This window comes from Oryzias latipes, chromosome 4 (assembly GCF_002234675.1).
Source record: "Oryzias latipes chromosome 4, ASM223467v1".
NCBI classification, from domain to species: Eukaryota; Metazoa; Chordata; class Actinopteri; order Beloniformes; family Adrianichthyidae; genus Oryzias; species Oryzias latipes.
In genome coordinates, this window is record NC_019862.2 from 17187644 (window position 1) to 17205229 (window position 17586).

General features: G+C 38.7%; 1 protein-coding gene across 1 annotated transcript in view; it reads right to left on the reverse strand.

The window, feature by feature from the left end:
• Positions 1-17586, reverse strand: part of col24a1 (collagen type XXIV alpha 1 chain) — a 94649-nt gene that overhangs the window by 38916 nt on the left and 38147 nt on the right. The window contains exons 12-24 of the mRNA XM_011474161.3: positions 17472-17516; positions 16975-17028; positions 15452-15496; positions 9952-10005; positions 9785-9829; positions 8276-8329; positions 7989-8042; positions 7262-7315; positions 5463-5516; positions 5332-5385; positions 4487-4531; positions 4268-4321; positions 4004-4048 (exon numbers count right to left, since the gene is read on the reverse strand). Of these exons, the coding sequence (XP_011472463.1) occupies positions 4004-4048; positions 4268-4321; positions 4487-4531; positions 5332-5385; positions 5463-5516; positions 7262-7315; positions 7989-8042; positions 8276-8329; positions 9785-9829; positions 9952-10005; positions 15452-15496; positions 16975-17028; positions 17472-17516 (657 nt within the window). The remainder of the gene's footprint in view (positions 1-4003; positions 4049-4267; positions 4322-4486; positions 4532-5331; positions 5386-5462; positions 5517-7261; positions 7316-7988; positions 8043-8275; positions 8330-9784; positions 9830-9951; positions 10006-15451; positions 15497-16974; positions 17029-17471; positions 17517-17586) is intronic.

The following is a 17586-nucleotide window of genomic DNA, read 5'->3' on the forward strand; positions in this document are numbered from 1 at the left end:
CTCTCATGATATTTATTTGAACACTGAGTCACAGACATGAAAATGAGGTCACATAGTTGGACATTTGGACACCATTTCAAAGCTTTCTCCTAGCTGTCTTTGGTAAATGATATTGATAGATATTTTATAGCTTTTAGACTTGAAGTTGATTTAAAAAAAGGAACTTTCAGCAACTAATCTAAATTGGCTAAAACGACACTGAGCTCTTAAATCTTTACTCTAATAAAAGTTAACTTTAAACTGTAGGTTTGGTTTTGATACGGGAGCACACAGAGTAGATGGGTGCATTGAAAACGTCAATAAATCAACCTCAGCTTAAAAGATTCTGTGTCTTGCATGTATAATCTATCTGGAAAGTGATGTAATGGCATTCATTAGAGTCTCCATATGTTTTAAAGTCGTTTTTGTCTTCACAGCTCCATGGTTCCTGTTTGCCTCAAAGGAACGTCTACTCTGTAACTGCATAATGCCTCTCATATGTGAGCTGCAAACAAAACTGTCCAACATGGCCCACTAGGTTGCCTCTACTATGCACAGAATGCAAATATTAGCATTAAGGGGCCCGCAGAAGGGACAGGCATGCTTTCTGTGTTCAAAACAGTCATGGGGATTTTACAAAGGGAAGACCTCCTTCGGGTTAAGGCCTTTTTTTTACATAAGAGACATAAATAAATGTGATTTTTTTCAGGGAAATAACTCGGTAGTGTTTGACAAAAGTAAAATTTTGCACATTTAAGGATTTTTAGTCAGGATTTTTGAATAACACATTATTTTCTAAATTTGAATCGAGGTAGGGACAAAAGTAAACAAAAGTAAAAGACATGTTTTAATTTAATAAAGAAACATTCAATAAAAGTAACTTTATTTAAAAAACAGTATGTTTTGGCCAAACTCTACCACTTTTACATTCCAGTAGTTTCCAACTAAATCATTTTTCCTGGAAAAATGATTTAGTTAATGTAAGTTCAATTCTGCTATTATAGATGGGATTTGCCCTCAGGCTTACTCCATAATATTTTTTAAAAAGTGAAAAGCGTTTAAGCTGATGGCAGATTTGTGCTGTGATATGATCGCCCTCCAGCTCTGTACAATTGATATATCACAGTACAATATCATTTAACAATCACTTTATCTGAGTAATCTACAGTTTTTTTATTCAAGATCATGTTGGGTTGAGCGTCTTGCCCAGAGACACCATGGCTGTGAAGCCTAGGAATTGTATTGTCAATTTCTTGTGGATATCTTATAGGTTTATGTCTCTATTTGCATCTTCTGTTTCTTTCTTGAACATTAACTTTGTTCGTTGGTTCAACCATGTAAAGCAGAACATAAATCATTAAATTGCCCTTTTCATGAATTTTAGTGAGACAAAAGCAAAAGCTCTACTTTTTCTGAAGTTATTTTTCTCCTCATCATAAGCTATACTCTTTAATGGCAGCTAATGTTTTCAGCATCATCATTTTCATTGTCTAAAGCAATGTCTTTTCTGTATTTTTTGTACAAATTCAGAACACATGTTTGATTGCATTTTGTGATTTTTTTTTGCATGAATTTTGATAGATGTATTGCATTACTGCTCATTCTCGCACTACAATTTTCCCTGGTTTATTGTGGGATTTTGTTCAAAAAACTACATGCAATATGTGAAATTTGTGAAGTAGGATGCTAGATGTTTTAATGTGGTAAAACCCCTCACTACAGACTTTATACACTTTAGACAGACATTACCATTTTGGTAAATTTCTCTCTTGTTTAAACTCTAAAAGTGTAAACTTTTGTGGAAAAACCGGTCCTGTTATAGGATGAAAGCTAAGATCTGATTGCGATTGAAAATGTATGTAGACTCTAAAGGCAGAATGCGTTCTGTATGTGAGACGTGGAACAGAAGAGATTGATTGACAAGGTCAACAGCCAATAATGATGCAGAACATGCAGAACCAGTGTGCTGTTTAAAAAAAAGAGCATGAAATTACAGAAAAAAATCTTTGAGACTGCAAAAGGTGCACTTCAATATAGCCAGGGAACACCATATGTATTTTGGGGTTTTTTCTTTTTTTTCTTTCTGAGTTTTGAAACGAATAAAATATAGGACTTTAAAAGGCAGCATAATATTGAAAGTTAGCCAACTAATAAAAAAAAAACTGAAGATGCTGCAACTGCAAAGAAACTAGAATGATAATTCTAAAATAGTGTATACAACTAAGCCAACAAGTAGCCAACAAGTAGCGCATAAAGGTGACTACAAAGGTCTACCAGGAAACCAAACCCAACTCAGGTGTGAGCACCAAAAGGAAATAAATCAGCAAACAACAGGAAAGGCAGAATTGAGGGGGCGCGGTGTCGCGGTTAACCACATTCCACAACCCCCCCCAAAACACAAAAGCCCCCGGCGGCCGCGTCACAAATGACTACAATTACAACCAGTATTCTTATTAACTAATAAGAGTAACAACTAACTACTACCTATCTAAATAAAAAGCAAACTATATAGGTGTTGTAGAATGACTGTGTTTGTGTGTGTGTGTGTGTGTGTGTGTCAGCACGCTGTGTGTATAGAAGGAAGGAGCGCACACACGTATGTTAGCTGCACGCGAGTTTCACCTGTGCTCTCTGGTACAGACATCTTCTCAGGATATTATATATTGCCCAGTAATAAGCAGACTGCAGACACTTTGTCACCTTTCTGGTAGCCATGAAGCCTGACACCCATGAAGAACGCGGGCAAGAGGCACCGCCTTTGTATATACAGACACGTAACTTTGCGCTGCACAGAATAGTTCCCAAATAAAACATGTAGTGATATTCATCGAAATCTAACAGTGCGCGTTCATGTTTGGTGTTACAGAGTGAATGAGATAAGTAATAGCCCCCCCACACACACACAGACACACAAAATCCTCCGGAGAGGATCAAGAACGCACGCAGCTTTTAATGGAAATGTATACAATGGAAATTAATAATTAGAATGCAGTATTTCCTCGTATTTCCTCGCGAGACGGAAACTTCTGTTGTAGAATGAGGATGTGTATGTGCTTGTGACACCGCGCGCGTTTAAGAAGAGGGAGTGCGCCGCGTGCAGCGTAGAGGGAATGAGAGGCACGACGCTGGGAGTGAAAGAAAACAGTAGTAAAAGGTTTCCCCCAGAAGCCCTTGTAGTCTGACTTGGACTAGCAGAAAAAGTAAATTATCAGCAAAGATGAATGTTTTTTAATGTGTTTATTATAGCTCCAATCACGCACCATATGCAAAACTTTCCAAAAAAGAAAAAAACGTTAAAAAAAAGTACGGTCATGACCTCAACCCCGCGGTGATGAGATGCGGTGATGCGGTTATCGTCACACCCTTAGGCAGAACTTTTACAAAATAAAACAGGACATTAAAAAAAAAAGTTTTATAAATTAATCAATTGATTCATCTTTTAAAACCATTTTGTCCCTCTCGGGGTCACGGGGCTGCTGGAGCCTATGCCGGCTACTCGTGGGCGAAGGCAGACATCCTGGACAGGTCGCCAGTCTGTTGCAGGGCCACAATCACACACCCATGCACACTCACATTCACACCTAGGGACAATTTAGAGTTACCCATTAACCTGTGAAGTATGTTTTTGGACAGTGGGAGAAAGCTGGAGTCTCTGGAGAAAACCATCGCATGCACGGGGAGAACATGCAAACTCCACACAGAAAAGCCCCGCATTGGTGTTCTGGTTCAGGTCCCCCAGCCAGGACTTGAACTGGGGGCCTTCTTGCTGTGAGGGAAGAGCGCTAACCACTGCTAACTTTTAAAAATGTGCCAATTAAACAGAAAATGGTCAAAAGAGGCTATGAAAAAGCCTGGACTATAAACCATGTACATGAGTCCGTTTATCCTACTCTACTAATGTTTGATGTCACTTTGCTTGGCTGGGTTTCTTTTTGATTACCGGTACTTATTCTTTGTTTTGTTGCCAACCCCTATTTTAAGTTAGACTAAAAAAAATCATCCATGAATTATGAAAGCTGCTTACCAGTGGCCCGATTTTTCCAGCTTTTCCAACGTCCCCTATCTCCCCCTGAAGCAGTAAACATAAAAACAGAGAAAAATCAATTTTAATAACATCATAGCTTTGCTCAGGCATTATGCTGCTGTCTACAGACAAGATATGTGAGAGCCAAAACAGAAATGACACACTCCACTAGGGTTAAAAATATAAAAGCATCTAAATAATCTTAAAGCGCTGACAGATATTAACTTTTAAAAACCACAACTTAGGATAAAAAACCTAACCTACCTTTAAACCTTCAGGGCCAGGTTCTCCAATGTATCCTTTTCTTCCAGGCCTTCCCTACATAAACATGATGAGCAGACAGTGAGATGTGTTATGGATATCACTTTGTAACTGCTTTCTTCCAAACATTAAGTTAACTTTTTTCTCTGGAACACCTTCAAAAATATTAAAGTCTGTGTGTCTTTTTGTGTGTACTCTCAGCGAAATATTGGGGATTCTTACATTGGGGCCAGAGCTGCCGCGGGGGCCGAGTGGTCCTTCATCGCCCTGCAGAGTCACAGTACGAATTATCATGCACACAAACAAATGACATTGCAATCCTAACATGATACATGTACTTGCTGAAAATAGACACCAAACATTGCAGACAAAATAAAACCTGCTGAATCGAAATTTTTACAGGAACATTATTGCAGGAAAAACGATTGCATCGATTACAAACTAAGTAAAAGCAGAAGCATGGCTAAAGACCCCTTTGAAGAATAAGCCTCATTGATCCATTTTGTTTAAAGGGCTATACGTCATAATCAAAACATGGTGTCCGTTAATACAACCAAGCTTTTCCTTACCGAACAGCAAACTAAATTACAGAAATCTTTTAATCCAACTGAACATGATGTGCTAAACACCTTTGGGTGTACAGTCTTACTGAAAACCACTGTATGTCCAATTTCCACCTTAATGTCTTTATGCATCAAGACTTGCTCCTTAATTTGTGTCAAATGCAAGTGTGTGATGTTGGGAAACACAAGCCAGTTCCACATCTCTGTAGCCCCGATGTTGCACTTTAACTTTTAAAGTTACACAGTGCATAGTGTTAACTGATCTCTTTTATTTCGACAACTGCATAAAGCCAAGTTTTAAAAGGCACTGAATGCTAAATCACACTGAAGCATGCCTAAAGATATCAAAGAGTGAGCCAAAGCCTTTCAGGAATGATTAGCTTGTACCTGTATTAATCATTCTTGCCTTGTTCAAATCATTGGAGAAATCCCACCATGAGCCAACTTTTTTTATTTCCTTGTCACACGGAATCAAACACCCAGAATTCATTTGGTCTCTCTTACCTGTATACCTTTTGGCCCTGGTGGGCCTTGGGGCCCTCTCACACCCTGAAGACCCTGAAAATTATTAATTTGTGTGAGCTGAAATAGATACATTCTAAATCCCAAAATAAGTATAGTAAAAGCGTTTTCACCTTAAGTCCTGGGGGGCCGTTAGGCCCAGGCACTCCAATGTCTCCAGGGAATCCCTTTACAATAGAAAAGACATTTTATCATTTATGGTCGACATATCACCTAAATCGATACCCTAACGAAATATTGTGGTTTGTTTTGTAACTTTGTTCATAAAAAGATCTATAAATCTTTCTCTCTCTCCTTCACTGCCTGTCTGTCTGTCTCTCTATTGAAGAAGGAAAATGAAAATGTGCTGCTGCTGTTGTTAGGAGAGTTTGGAGCCCACAGGTTGGTTAAAAAATAACTGTAAGAAGCTGTGATTATTTGATGAAGTTACACTTGAATGGTATTGATGTGTTTTTTGCAGCATAAAGAAGCCATAAGGAGAAAAGTGTTTTGCAACTGGACATTAATTTTTTGGAATCATTTGCACTCTCATAGACCAGAGGACACAAATATACAATTTAAACCTAATGCAATGAAAACACAAAATTAATTTCAATTATGTTCTTTTAAAAAAGTTCACAGTGTGTATATGTGGACATTTTATTTCCAAATCACAAGTCACTGTGGTTGCAGTAAAGGTCAGAAAACAATACAGAAGATCACTATATCATACAAGGTTTATTATCTGTTATGTAATCTTGTCATTTGTGTGCATGTGTGTGTGTTGCCCTTCTCCAGCCCCCCTTTGAATGACATGGACATAAGGAAACCAGTGATGTCAGCTAATCTATGACTTTGATTTGTCAGGTAGAGCACATGGATGGGTAGTAGAGTGGGTTCAGCAGCATAGAGGAGGGTTGATTTTCCCAGCATGCTTTCATGTCTTTGTTGAGTTCCACATAAGTTTCGGAGCAAAAACTTTTTTATTTTTACTAAACAATTTCAGGTAGTGGATGTGTTGATTTTCAAGAACCAAATCTAACTTTAAAAGGTTTTCTTTGTTTGCATTTCTTTATGCAAAGGTGCATGTCTAATGTCTTCCTGGTGTGTTTGAACAAACACAAGTGTTTAAGTCCATGGAGATGAGTGTCACATATTAGAAATCGACCAGTCAGAAGTAACCTTTTGGGCGGTGTATAGTGTTACATGCATAAACAAATTGAAACCAACAAGAAAACGTAATCAAAAGACTGATTACAGTATGGGTGTTTTGAACAAACACAACAGTAATGCAAGGGTAAGGAGTAGGGCTGTAATAATTGACCAATTAATTGATGAATCGATTTCTATTACTAGCGTCCAATCAGATCGATGTGGCTGAGGCAGAAACTAATGAAATCAACCAATACCATTTAAAGGTCGTTTCAGAATGAATTAAATTGATTATATTGATATTGGAAAATATTATATGAATTTAGACATAGTAGATTTAATGTACTATAAACATAAAAATGACCAAGTGAACTCACATCAGAAAACACACACATGTGATGGCAGCAAAAACTGATCAAGCCATCATCGCAGTCCAATGTGTGGAAACACTTTAAATTTTGCAAAGACACGTGACCATACAGTGTGGTAGAATGTTCTAATAATGTTTAGTTTGTGTTATATTTATGTGGAAAAACAGCGGTGAGCTGAACTTTGTTAAACTAAAATGTGAATGAATATTTGTTTTCTTGTTTACTTGTTTGTTTGAACACATATTTAATTTACACGTGATTGTCTTGCAAGAAATACAAGAAATCTGGAAAACTTAACCTGCACTGTTCAGTATCCAGGTATTTATCTCTGAGTCCCACTGGTTGAAGTTCTGGCTAAAGAAATATAGTAAAATATGCAGAATAGAGAAATACATGGATTTGCTACTTACTTCTGGTCCTGGAAGCCCAGGTGGTCCTTGAGCCCCCGTCTCTCCAATTTTACCCTGTTAAGTATGACAACAACAATTCATGGAGACAGAAAAAAAACGTAACTTTGCGTTTGTTCATTTAGTTTTAGTTTAGTTCAATCTGCCTAATAGTCATCCCTCAGGCAGTTACTTCTGAAGAAATAATGATTATTCGTGTCAGTTGAATAAGGGCTTTGCCTTTGTCAGTGAGGTCAACCGAGGCTGCATAGTGCTATATTTGTTAGCAGTCTAACCTCGCAGCGAGAAGGTCTTGGTTCAAATGCCAGCTAGGGTTTCTTCTCATGGATGTGTGGGTTTTCTCTGAGCATTCTGGCTTCCTCCCATAGTCCACAACATGCTTCATTGCTTAATTGAAGATTCTAAGTGATCCCTTATGTGTGAATGTGTGTGGGGTTGTCTGTCTCTGTGTGGCCTGCAATGGACTGCCAAAGAGTGAGCCCCATCTTCACCTGCATGTAGCTAAGTAGGCTCCAAATACTGTAAAAAAGGTGATTAGGAGTGTATAAGATGTCAGACCAAGCGTGCCATGATCCTTTTACTAAAATCTTTGGTTTGAATTCCCACGTCTCTTTGTGTTGAAGGTTTTTATGAGAACTGATGGGGGGTGAACATAGAAACAAAGCGCTGCAAGATGTTCCTAGAGATAGATATTAAAGAATTAAAGGAAGCAAAGAGACATTCAACATACCGATGGTCCTGGCATCCCTTTGGGCCCAGGAGGTCCAGGTGCACCAAGAGCTCCCTGAAAGAGGCAGATACTCTTTCATTAATATCATTTATTTACATACATACATACACAAACATTATCATACAATAATTTGCAATTAACAATTTGCAAATACCAAATGAAGATATTAACTTCTACCTATTCCATAGATTAAGCTTAAGTAATGTGCTTGGAGTTGAGGAATGACTGGTAATTTATTTGAGGTCTAATTAAATGGAGCAGAAACGCATTTGTGGTGTTAGCTTTACCTTATCACCTTGGTACCCCATCTCTCCAGGCTCCCCCCTGTGTCCCACTTCACCCTAGATTTCATAGTATCACACACAGATATAAAACAACACTGCCCTGCCACAGCAACTAAAATATCACAACAGATTAGAGATTCATATGAGTTCATCACTGCATATACAGTAGATATTCTAACAAAGCTAAATGTGATCTAGAGATGGATGATAAGGCAAAATATTTGACTGTGTGAGATTTCGGCCATACGTGCAAAACGTTTCTGTGGAAATCACTTCCTCTGGATCGATTCAAACTGTTTGACCAGCCAAAATATTTATAATAAATTTTTGTTTTTCACATTTTGTCAATTAGAAAATGTTCTATGTTTCCTTAAATAAAGCTGCTTTGTGCTGTGCAATAACCTTTTTTGGCAAAAATTAAGCCCCACCCACATCTTGTTGGTGGGTAATCTTCTTTTATTATAATTTGTAGTCGGGTCAATTGCTTGACTTTTTTTCTTTTCCTTCCTTTACTTTGTGAAGCACTTTGTGAGTCGCCCCCTGTGAAAAGTACTACATAAATAAAGATTAAGGATGAACTGCCTGTTCTAACCAGGTCACTGCTGCTTCCATTTGTCTAAATAATCTCTTTTATTTCATTGACTCATTGACAGAGTTCATTTATATGTACCTGACTTGGCATCACCTTTATTTCTTTTTAAATAACATGACAAATAAACATAATTAGTTTTTTTCTCCTGATAAGCTCAACTTTTCTGGGGGCTTCAGCACAAACTCCTTCAACCTTCCCCAACTGTCAGGCCATTATACAAAATTTCTATACTCTTTTTACTTGTCAAGTATTTGTGAACTTCTGCTTGCTAAAGGTTACCACTTTGCCTACTACAAAACATTTTTTAAAATAAATTATCTATTTTTAATAATGGTAAGATGGGGTAAATTAAATAATAATAATGCATTGGATTTATCTGCGCTCTTCCATTGTGTGTATTATTTATTCACTCTTCATTTATACTTGGAGATGGTAGAGGTGTGGCTGCCAATTCATGCCTATGGCCCCTCTGACCATCACACAATGCTGATAGGCAGTATGTGTTGCCCAAGGACCCCCACTGGGTGATGTTTATTGATCTATGTTTGTGGACATGGTAAATGATCCCAGTGCCCTGTGAATTGAACCCTGGATTCCTGTGTGGCAGCCCTTTACCTTACCAACTAAGCTACCCAGCCCCAATTGTATCCCTGTTACAGTGTCTCGATGTTACAGTGATACACTATCAATTTGGCCTGGCAGTAAAGTTATGATGTCTTTTTATGATAAAAGATTGAAAAATATATAATTATTACTTTTATTATTATTTTAATGAGGATTGTGTGAACCCTAGCCCCCAAACATTGACTGTTTGGGGGTTCTTTGCCACTAAACCATGTAACCCAGGGCTAAAATACAAAAACTGAACCACTGACATTCTGCATATATGTGCACTGCAATAGTATAAATATTTAGATCACCTTATCACCTTTCAATCCAGGCAGGCCGACTTGTCCCGCTGGGCCCTACAAGACAGATGCAAAAAACAGTCAAGAAAAGATTCCCACAAAAGTTACCACTGTAGAAAAAGAAATTGTTGTGTCTGTGCTCCCTGAGTTATAATTTCTAAATTCAAGGATCAGCTTACCTGAGGTCCCGGCATGCCAGCCAGTCCCCGTAGTCCCTCAGGCCCCAGGTCCCCCTGTGGAGAGAAAGCCCAGATGAAATTTGTGCATCAAAAACATGCTCCCTTCTGATCAAGACTGTTGTCTGACATTTACAGGGATTCTTTAGTCTAAATACATGTGATCACTTGTGGAGCTTATTTTGTCTTTTCCTGCACAGACATTCCTTTTTGTCACATTCTATCAACAGTATGAGGCAGAGCCAGTCATGGAGTTCTTATTTATCTATTTTGTTTTTGTTGTTTTAAGCCTGCTCACTGATGCCAGCCCATAATTTCTATTCACAAAAGTGTTAATGAACCACAAGGTGTTCTTTCACAGACAGACAGGCCAGCTACTCAGCCACTGTTCTCCACTGTGTCCGAGACTTCATGGATCAGTGCTCTTTAAACAAGTCACATAGGGAAACTGAGATAGAATTTTCCACTGTAGTCCTGAGGGCCATCCCATTCAATCTTGACTGAAACTGCTGATATAAAGAAATAGTGGCTCTGAAAAAGAAAAGTAATGATTTTTTTTAAAAATCATTTTATTTTGTCAAAACTTACAAAAAGTGAGAATTACAATCAGCCTTTTTCTTTTTTACAGATTGTTGTAACTGCCTTGTAGGCAATGACAATTTTGATCTTTTTCACACTGCACTTTGGCAACATGCTTAGCGGCCACTTCCAATGAAAAGTAAAACCATGTAAAAGCAAGTTTGGGGCTTCTGCACCAAGCTTCTTCCAACTGTAGGTGGCAGACTTGTGCTAGTAAACAGCAGAAAAAGAAAAAAAAGAAGCCACTCCTTGCTTGTCCAGTGTAAACAAGACCATGGGTTAAACACACATTCTTTAAAGAGTTTCAAATTCCCAGAATATACGTAGCTTTTAGACCAGCAAATATGTAAACAACAGCAACAGGAAAGGAAAAGAATTATCTACAGGGAAATCTGAAGTTTGAGTGCATAGATGCACTTTTACTAATTTTTTTGCAAACCAAACATCAGTGAGGTTGATATTTAGTTTGCAAGTCCAGAATGGCATATTTTTATTTTTTGTCCTACATTTTCAGTGTCTTCCCTGTTGTACAATTTCATTTCTGGGAAGTACAGAAACCCAATCCCTACTGTAGCTGTGTGTCACAGTGTGTACTCTCAAACCCAATAAAGTCAATGTTACATGAAGACACGGAGCCTGTGTGGATCAGGCATGGCAGGTATGTAGATACTGTCCATATGTTAAAGAATACCAATTGAAATACACAAAGAGAACGGCTTCATCACTGCAAGGGGGTTTTCAGTTGTCTACAGATGTCTCATACAGGTTGATGACTAAAAGTGAGACATTTTCGCACTCTACATACAAAACAAGCGGCGTTGATTGCTCATTGAAAGCTAAATCAGTGGCCACGGTGGCCATGTTCCCTGGGTGCTGGCTTCCTGGGCCCGGCAGCCCTCTCTCCACAAAGGGAGAGGGATCCCTGAGTTCTCTGGCAAGACCAAGAGCTGGGGATCACATTACATCTGAGTCTGGGGGTGTCCGTGTCCCTGTGGTGTGGGTTCTGGTCCTTGCCCCTGAGCGCTGGGCCTCGCCAAATTCCCAACTGTGGGCGAGACTGGTGGGGCCATGTTTACAACACCTCTTATGGACCCCCCCCCTCCCCTGGTTGTCCTCCTCCTGGGCGGGGATGGCTGGGTGGCTGCCTGGGGCGTGGGGCGGGTCTCCCTGGCTCATACCTGAGGTTGGGGGGATGCCTAGAACTCCTGGGCGGTGGTGAGACGCTTGTATGGGGCTGTGGGCGCTATTCTGGAGTGGGGCCCCGCGTTGGGCCCTCCCGGGGCGGGGGGGGGGGGGGTGCTCTCCTGGTTAGGCTGGAGCTTGCACTCTCTGTCGCCCCATGCCTCCCTGCTCTCTGGCTTTGGGGGCCCCCGTGGCGGTCCTGCTGGCCCTGGCCTGGGTGCCAGATGTGATCGCCCGGGTGGCGGTTGTTCACTATCTGCAGCCGTGCGGGTGTTTGGGGGTTCTAGCTGCCGCTGCTGCTACGGTGGGGGTCTTGGTGTGGGGATGACTGGGCAATCTCCCTCCTTCTTTTTACATTCCATCATCCATTTTAGAAGAACATGAACAATCACTCGAGCACAGGTGTTAGCTCACCTTTGCACTAATATTTTGCGTGATCGAATGAAATATTTCACACTAGTTGGTTTGAATGCATAGGTATGCGTGTGTGAACAATATTTGTATAGTGTACATGTTGACACACACTACATTTGAGTGTGTGTGTGGACAGGCCCCGCCCTTATAGACTTGTATTACATCTGAACCTTACCGTAATGAGTATAACCATCCAGAAACTTGTTGCTTTATGCTCCTTCATGGGTTTACCCCAACCCTTCTATTATCATCCTCCTATCCCCCCCTCTTTAACATCCCTCTCTCTTCTTCCCTCCTTTCGTTTTCCGTCCGGTCCAACACAAAAGATTTTCAAATATGATTAAAATGAATAAAGTTTGGTCTCAATTACAAAAGGGGTTTATTCAGACATACCTCTGGTTTGTCAGAAGATTCATAACCCCTGTTGTTAAAGTAAAATATGTCCAACACAAGACGACTTTAGCTGTCATCTGTTTGCCCAGCTGTTGGACAGGACAAGTAAAAAATAAAACATTAAAAAAGCTGAATCTGTTAAACTTTGAATAATCAGCCACTCGGATTTGGTGGTATTGTATGGATGTACATATTGTTTGAAAATTGATCATGGAGGAGAAATCAATAATTGCAGTTTGTCCTTGGTTGGAATCTTATGAAACCATGTCTACAGCTGTAAAGGATACATCCTGGAGCAAGATTTGCACCTCTTTGACATTTTGCACCAAGCCTCTTCCAACTGTGAGTACGTGCGGTAGTTTCAGTGATAGACCTGTGTGAACACCATTCTTAAAGAGTGTCTGGTTAGCGCATTCTTGAATATGCATTACATGCTCGGCGTGTACTTAGCATCAAGTGTGAATGTGAGTGTGTATGGTTGTTTGTCTCTCTGTGGCCCTGCGATGGACTGGCGAATCATCCAGGGTGTACCCCTCCTTAACCTGGCAGTGGATGGGATAAGCTCCAGTAGCCTCATGACCCCAAAGGGATTAAGCCGTCTTTGAAAATGACTGAATAGACAAAGAATTAAAGGGTTTCTATTGTTGAATATTGTCATGTACCAATTGCATCATCTCACTGTAATATAGGAGCCTGTAACTTGTTGCTGTAAACACGTTGATAATTGGATGGGCAGGTTTTTTGTGATGTACGAAGTCATTTGTTCTAAAAGAAAATACCTGCTCTAAAAATTTATTGATAAAGAAACACTACTTAATTTGAAGGTGGGCTACTCATTATATGACCTTATTTCTAAGTATTCTTGCATCATTAAAGACTTAAAGTCCCACTCCAATGAAAATAGTGTTTTAGGTGTTTTTAATATGTTCTTGTGGCAATTTGCTGATAATGGAGGACATATATTATTAAAGTTAAGCTCAAACTTGAATTTGAGATTTTTTTTATTATTGAAATTATCGTCAATCAGGAGCAGATGAAAAAATGCTGTTTAAAAAAAGAGCTTATTTGTGACATAGAAAATACCCTTGGTGGGCAACAAGCTCCCTGCTCTAAACTCCCAGCAAAGGAGAGGGGAAAGGAGGCAGTGTTGTTCTGCGCTAGAAGTCCCGCCCACAACTTAGAGGTAAATTTCTACTGAACTACTGCCTCTCTGCAGAAACTATGTCTTGTGCCATACAAGGCACGTTAATGTTGGGGGTGGGGTCATCTGGAGCCCACAAGACAGCACGCTGAAACTTTTTTTTAAATAATTTTTTATCTTCTCTGGTTACCATGGTAGACATTCAATTTTGTCCACCTTTGTCCTTTGTCATGGGAGGGATAACACGTCAATGTTAGGATAGCACACATGCTAGAAAACAACACAGGTATTTAGATTTTGGCTAAAAATGGCATAACCAATTTTAAAGAAAACACTGGAAATGCTTTTAAAATAGATTAAAAAAATGATCAAAGTGGGACTTTTCAGACACAGGTAATCAGAGGTTAGAAAAACATAGTTTGTAAAACGTATTTTTTTAAACTTAGTCATTCTTTAGAGTTTATTCGGTTTTATTTACTTGCTCGCCTCCTTTTTATTCCACCCTTCTGGAGAACATAACTTAAGATTCATGAATTAGGCCATTATCAAATCACTGTTTCACTGAAAAGAAGAAATTGCTAACATTGTGGGATGACAGATTTTCAACTTTTTTCAGTAACTTATGCACTGTTTATAGCTAACGACAGACAGATGAAACACTCAGTTACCAGCAGCAAACAGGCACACCCAGAGTGATTATCATCCCTGCATCCATCATCAGGACCTCTTTAATGCTGACAGCCATGATGTGCGTCTTATTTATTCTAATGAAGAAAGACAGCTGGATTCAAAGACATCGTGTCATTAGCAGTGCAGCTGTAAGTGTTATTTCCTGCCTCATGACGCGTTTTCCTGACACTATTCAGCTTCAATGGTTTCTTTCAGCATGTTCAGCCTGTGCGTTCAGCTTTGCATCCTTTCCTGTTGAGTCTTGTTGACTGATTATAGTCTTGAAAGAAAGAAGCCAAAAATGGCTTAATATAACCCTTGACAGAGGCTTGTATAGAGGCAATGATGAATGGTACAAAGAGATTACTGCCATCACAAACACAAAATCCTTCTTCTTTAAGAGTTATACTTAGAAAAGAAATATGTGCATCACTTTTAAACATCCAAATATACACATCAAAGATCTGTAACAATGAATTAAAGAACCAATATTTTCATAAATATGCTAAACAATCAACAAGTCCTCAAAAGCAGGAACTTTTCCCAGCTTTTTTAGTTAAGTATTTCTTTACCTTCAAAACATCAGCTTTAAAAATGTAATTCCTACTATTCCCTATTGTTGCAACACTTGAAATGAACAGTGGTGCTAAATTGGGGCAAATTTGATTTTACTTTGTTTAATAATTGTTCAATAATTGTTGTTTCTTTCATTCATCTTTTCTTTTTTGCAAACTGCAATTCTTCTCCTCTGTGGAAAATTTTCTCCTTATTTATACTTTTTGAGTTTATTAAGCAGGAACGGCACAGATTTTCCTCCTCATGCTAAAATAGAAGTTTACAATATTCAGTCAAAAAATATATTGAGCAAAAAAAAAATACATTACTAAAAATAGAGAGAGGGTATGACAAAATAAAACCTCAAACTCTGCCCTACCAACAAAAAAAGTAGTTAAAGAATTATATCTAAAAAAATAAATAAAATAAAAACATGTTTGGATCAATGTAATATCACAAAAAACAGTCTTAAATAAACCCCAGCCATTCAGATGAAGCACTCAAAGATTTAAGACAAGAAATTAAAAAAAACAATCAGTATCTAAAGTCACTAAAAAGGGTCTGACTCACCCTTAGACCAGGAAACCCACTGATACCAGTCCCACCAACTGGCCCCTGTGCAGAAGAAAAAAAATGCAAAAGACATTCAGGATAAAAGCCCAATAATTGCAAATAATTCTAATATTACTCATAATTCACCCAAGCACAAACCTGCTTAAAATTCTCTGTGAGAAAAAAAATAGAGTATCTTGAAAACTACTGATAAATTACTTACCTAAGATGTAAAATATTTTACCAAACTATATTCTGAGATTATTTCTGCAATAAAATACTAAATTGCTATAAACATCTTGAAATTGATCTACATTAAAGTATACAAACACATTAAGCCATAAATCCTTCTTCAGTTCTTATTCAGTAATTGTAAAGTAATAGGAATTAAATCATGTGATAGTATAGCAGCTCCAATTATTATGAAGACTGAGCATATGGGGTTTTGCTCCATGGTTACAAGGAGAAAGCCTCAAAGCAAAACCGAAGGATGGCCAGGGCTTCCTGGCTAAATGTGAACCAACAAAAAGTCTTGTTGGCCACCCAAGTTTTGCCAAAACAGCAAAACGGAAGCATCCAAGAAAACAACAATCCAAAATCAATTTCCCTTAAGACAACTTAATAAAAGGGGAAGAATTTAAAAACATGGTGATTAGATTTCAAGAGAACTTAAGCCAAAGCCCAAACACGACAAGGATGTAGGTGAAGACGTTAAAATTAAAGGGAACTACGACTTTACAAGCTTCTGAATCACATGTTGAAAAAATGGTTAAATAGGAGTGGCTTAGTAGGACCTGCAGCTGGAGGGCTGCTGGTTCAAGTCCTGACAGCAGAGCTGTGCAGTGGAAACAGTAAATATATTGTTGTGAATGGAAAAAGAAAGCTGTATAACTAAGGGTTAAGAAAGTTGTGCTTTTCATATTTTTAAGGCATACTCTGTTTTTCAAACAGTTAGGAAATCCTCTGAACTCTGGTGTGGATTGAAGAAGCGAGTATCTGTTCCCTTGCAAGTAAACTTTAGTGCGATCCAGAAACAGTGTGAATGTGTCCGGACAATTCAGAGAACAAACGAGGGAGAACAAACAAAAGAGATAATGTGGGATGTAATTCCAAATAAAAAGAAGATACAGATAGCGATGAAAGTCTAGAAAAAAAGTAAAGGAAACTTCTGTCTGGTAAATGTGGAGAAGAATGGAGTCAAAATGGGTTGACTGTCAAAGGACTAGTAGGTCAAGCTGCTCTGTTTTTTGCTGTTTTATGCCATGATTTAATTTTCTTTTTATCTCTTCTTTTCAGAAAATACTGCCCCCAAAGGGCGGTTGTTGCAACCGTCTTTTTGGCTCATTTGGTCCTAGAGGTGCAGTGTGAGTGTGTAACCCAAAATAACTGAAGATGGACACACTTTCTGCACTTCCTGTGCTTTTAAACCAGAGTTTCAGATTTCCCTGGAGTAAAACCACTCTCTGAGATTGTTAAGTGACCCCTGGTGAGCTAGTAAGGTAGGCAGCTAGAAGAACCAGAGGTCAGACTGCATTTCTTACCTCTTTGCCATCTGGACCAGGAGGACCCCTCTCCCCTACGTCACCCACCACACCCTGTAGGAGAAGAACATCCCTATCTAGATCACAAAATGACATTAAAAGAAACACACAAAGGGGTGGAGGGTGGGGGGAGTATAATAAAAACAGTTAAACCAACATGTTTATGGTGGATTTACTTTACATGGAAAGGAAGCTGGTGTCTAACACATGAAACTAGATTTGACAAGTGCTGATGATGTAATTGAGAAAAGGAAATAAAAACAGATGCTAGGATTTTTTTCAAACCCGTAGGACAACCTTGTGGCAAAGCTAATTAACTTTGATTTTCAGAAAAAATAATTTTATTATAAAATAAAGCGAAACCCAGCAGTTAAAAAGCTTTGCTCCGCAAAGGCAATGACACGATCCTTAAGATTCTCAAGAAATTGTAAGTTACAGCTAAGATTTGTTTTTTGGATCCTATGAATGGGCAGAAAGTATAACAGAGTGAAAATTACGTGTCTTCCTTTAGGGCCAGGCTTTCCAACAGGTCCAGGTATGCCCTAGAAAACAAAAACATACCCAGATGAACCTACAATTTTCAAATGAAAGAAAACTATTCTCCATTATTTT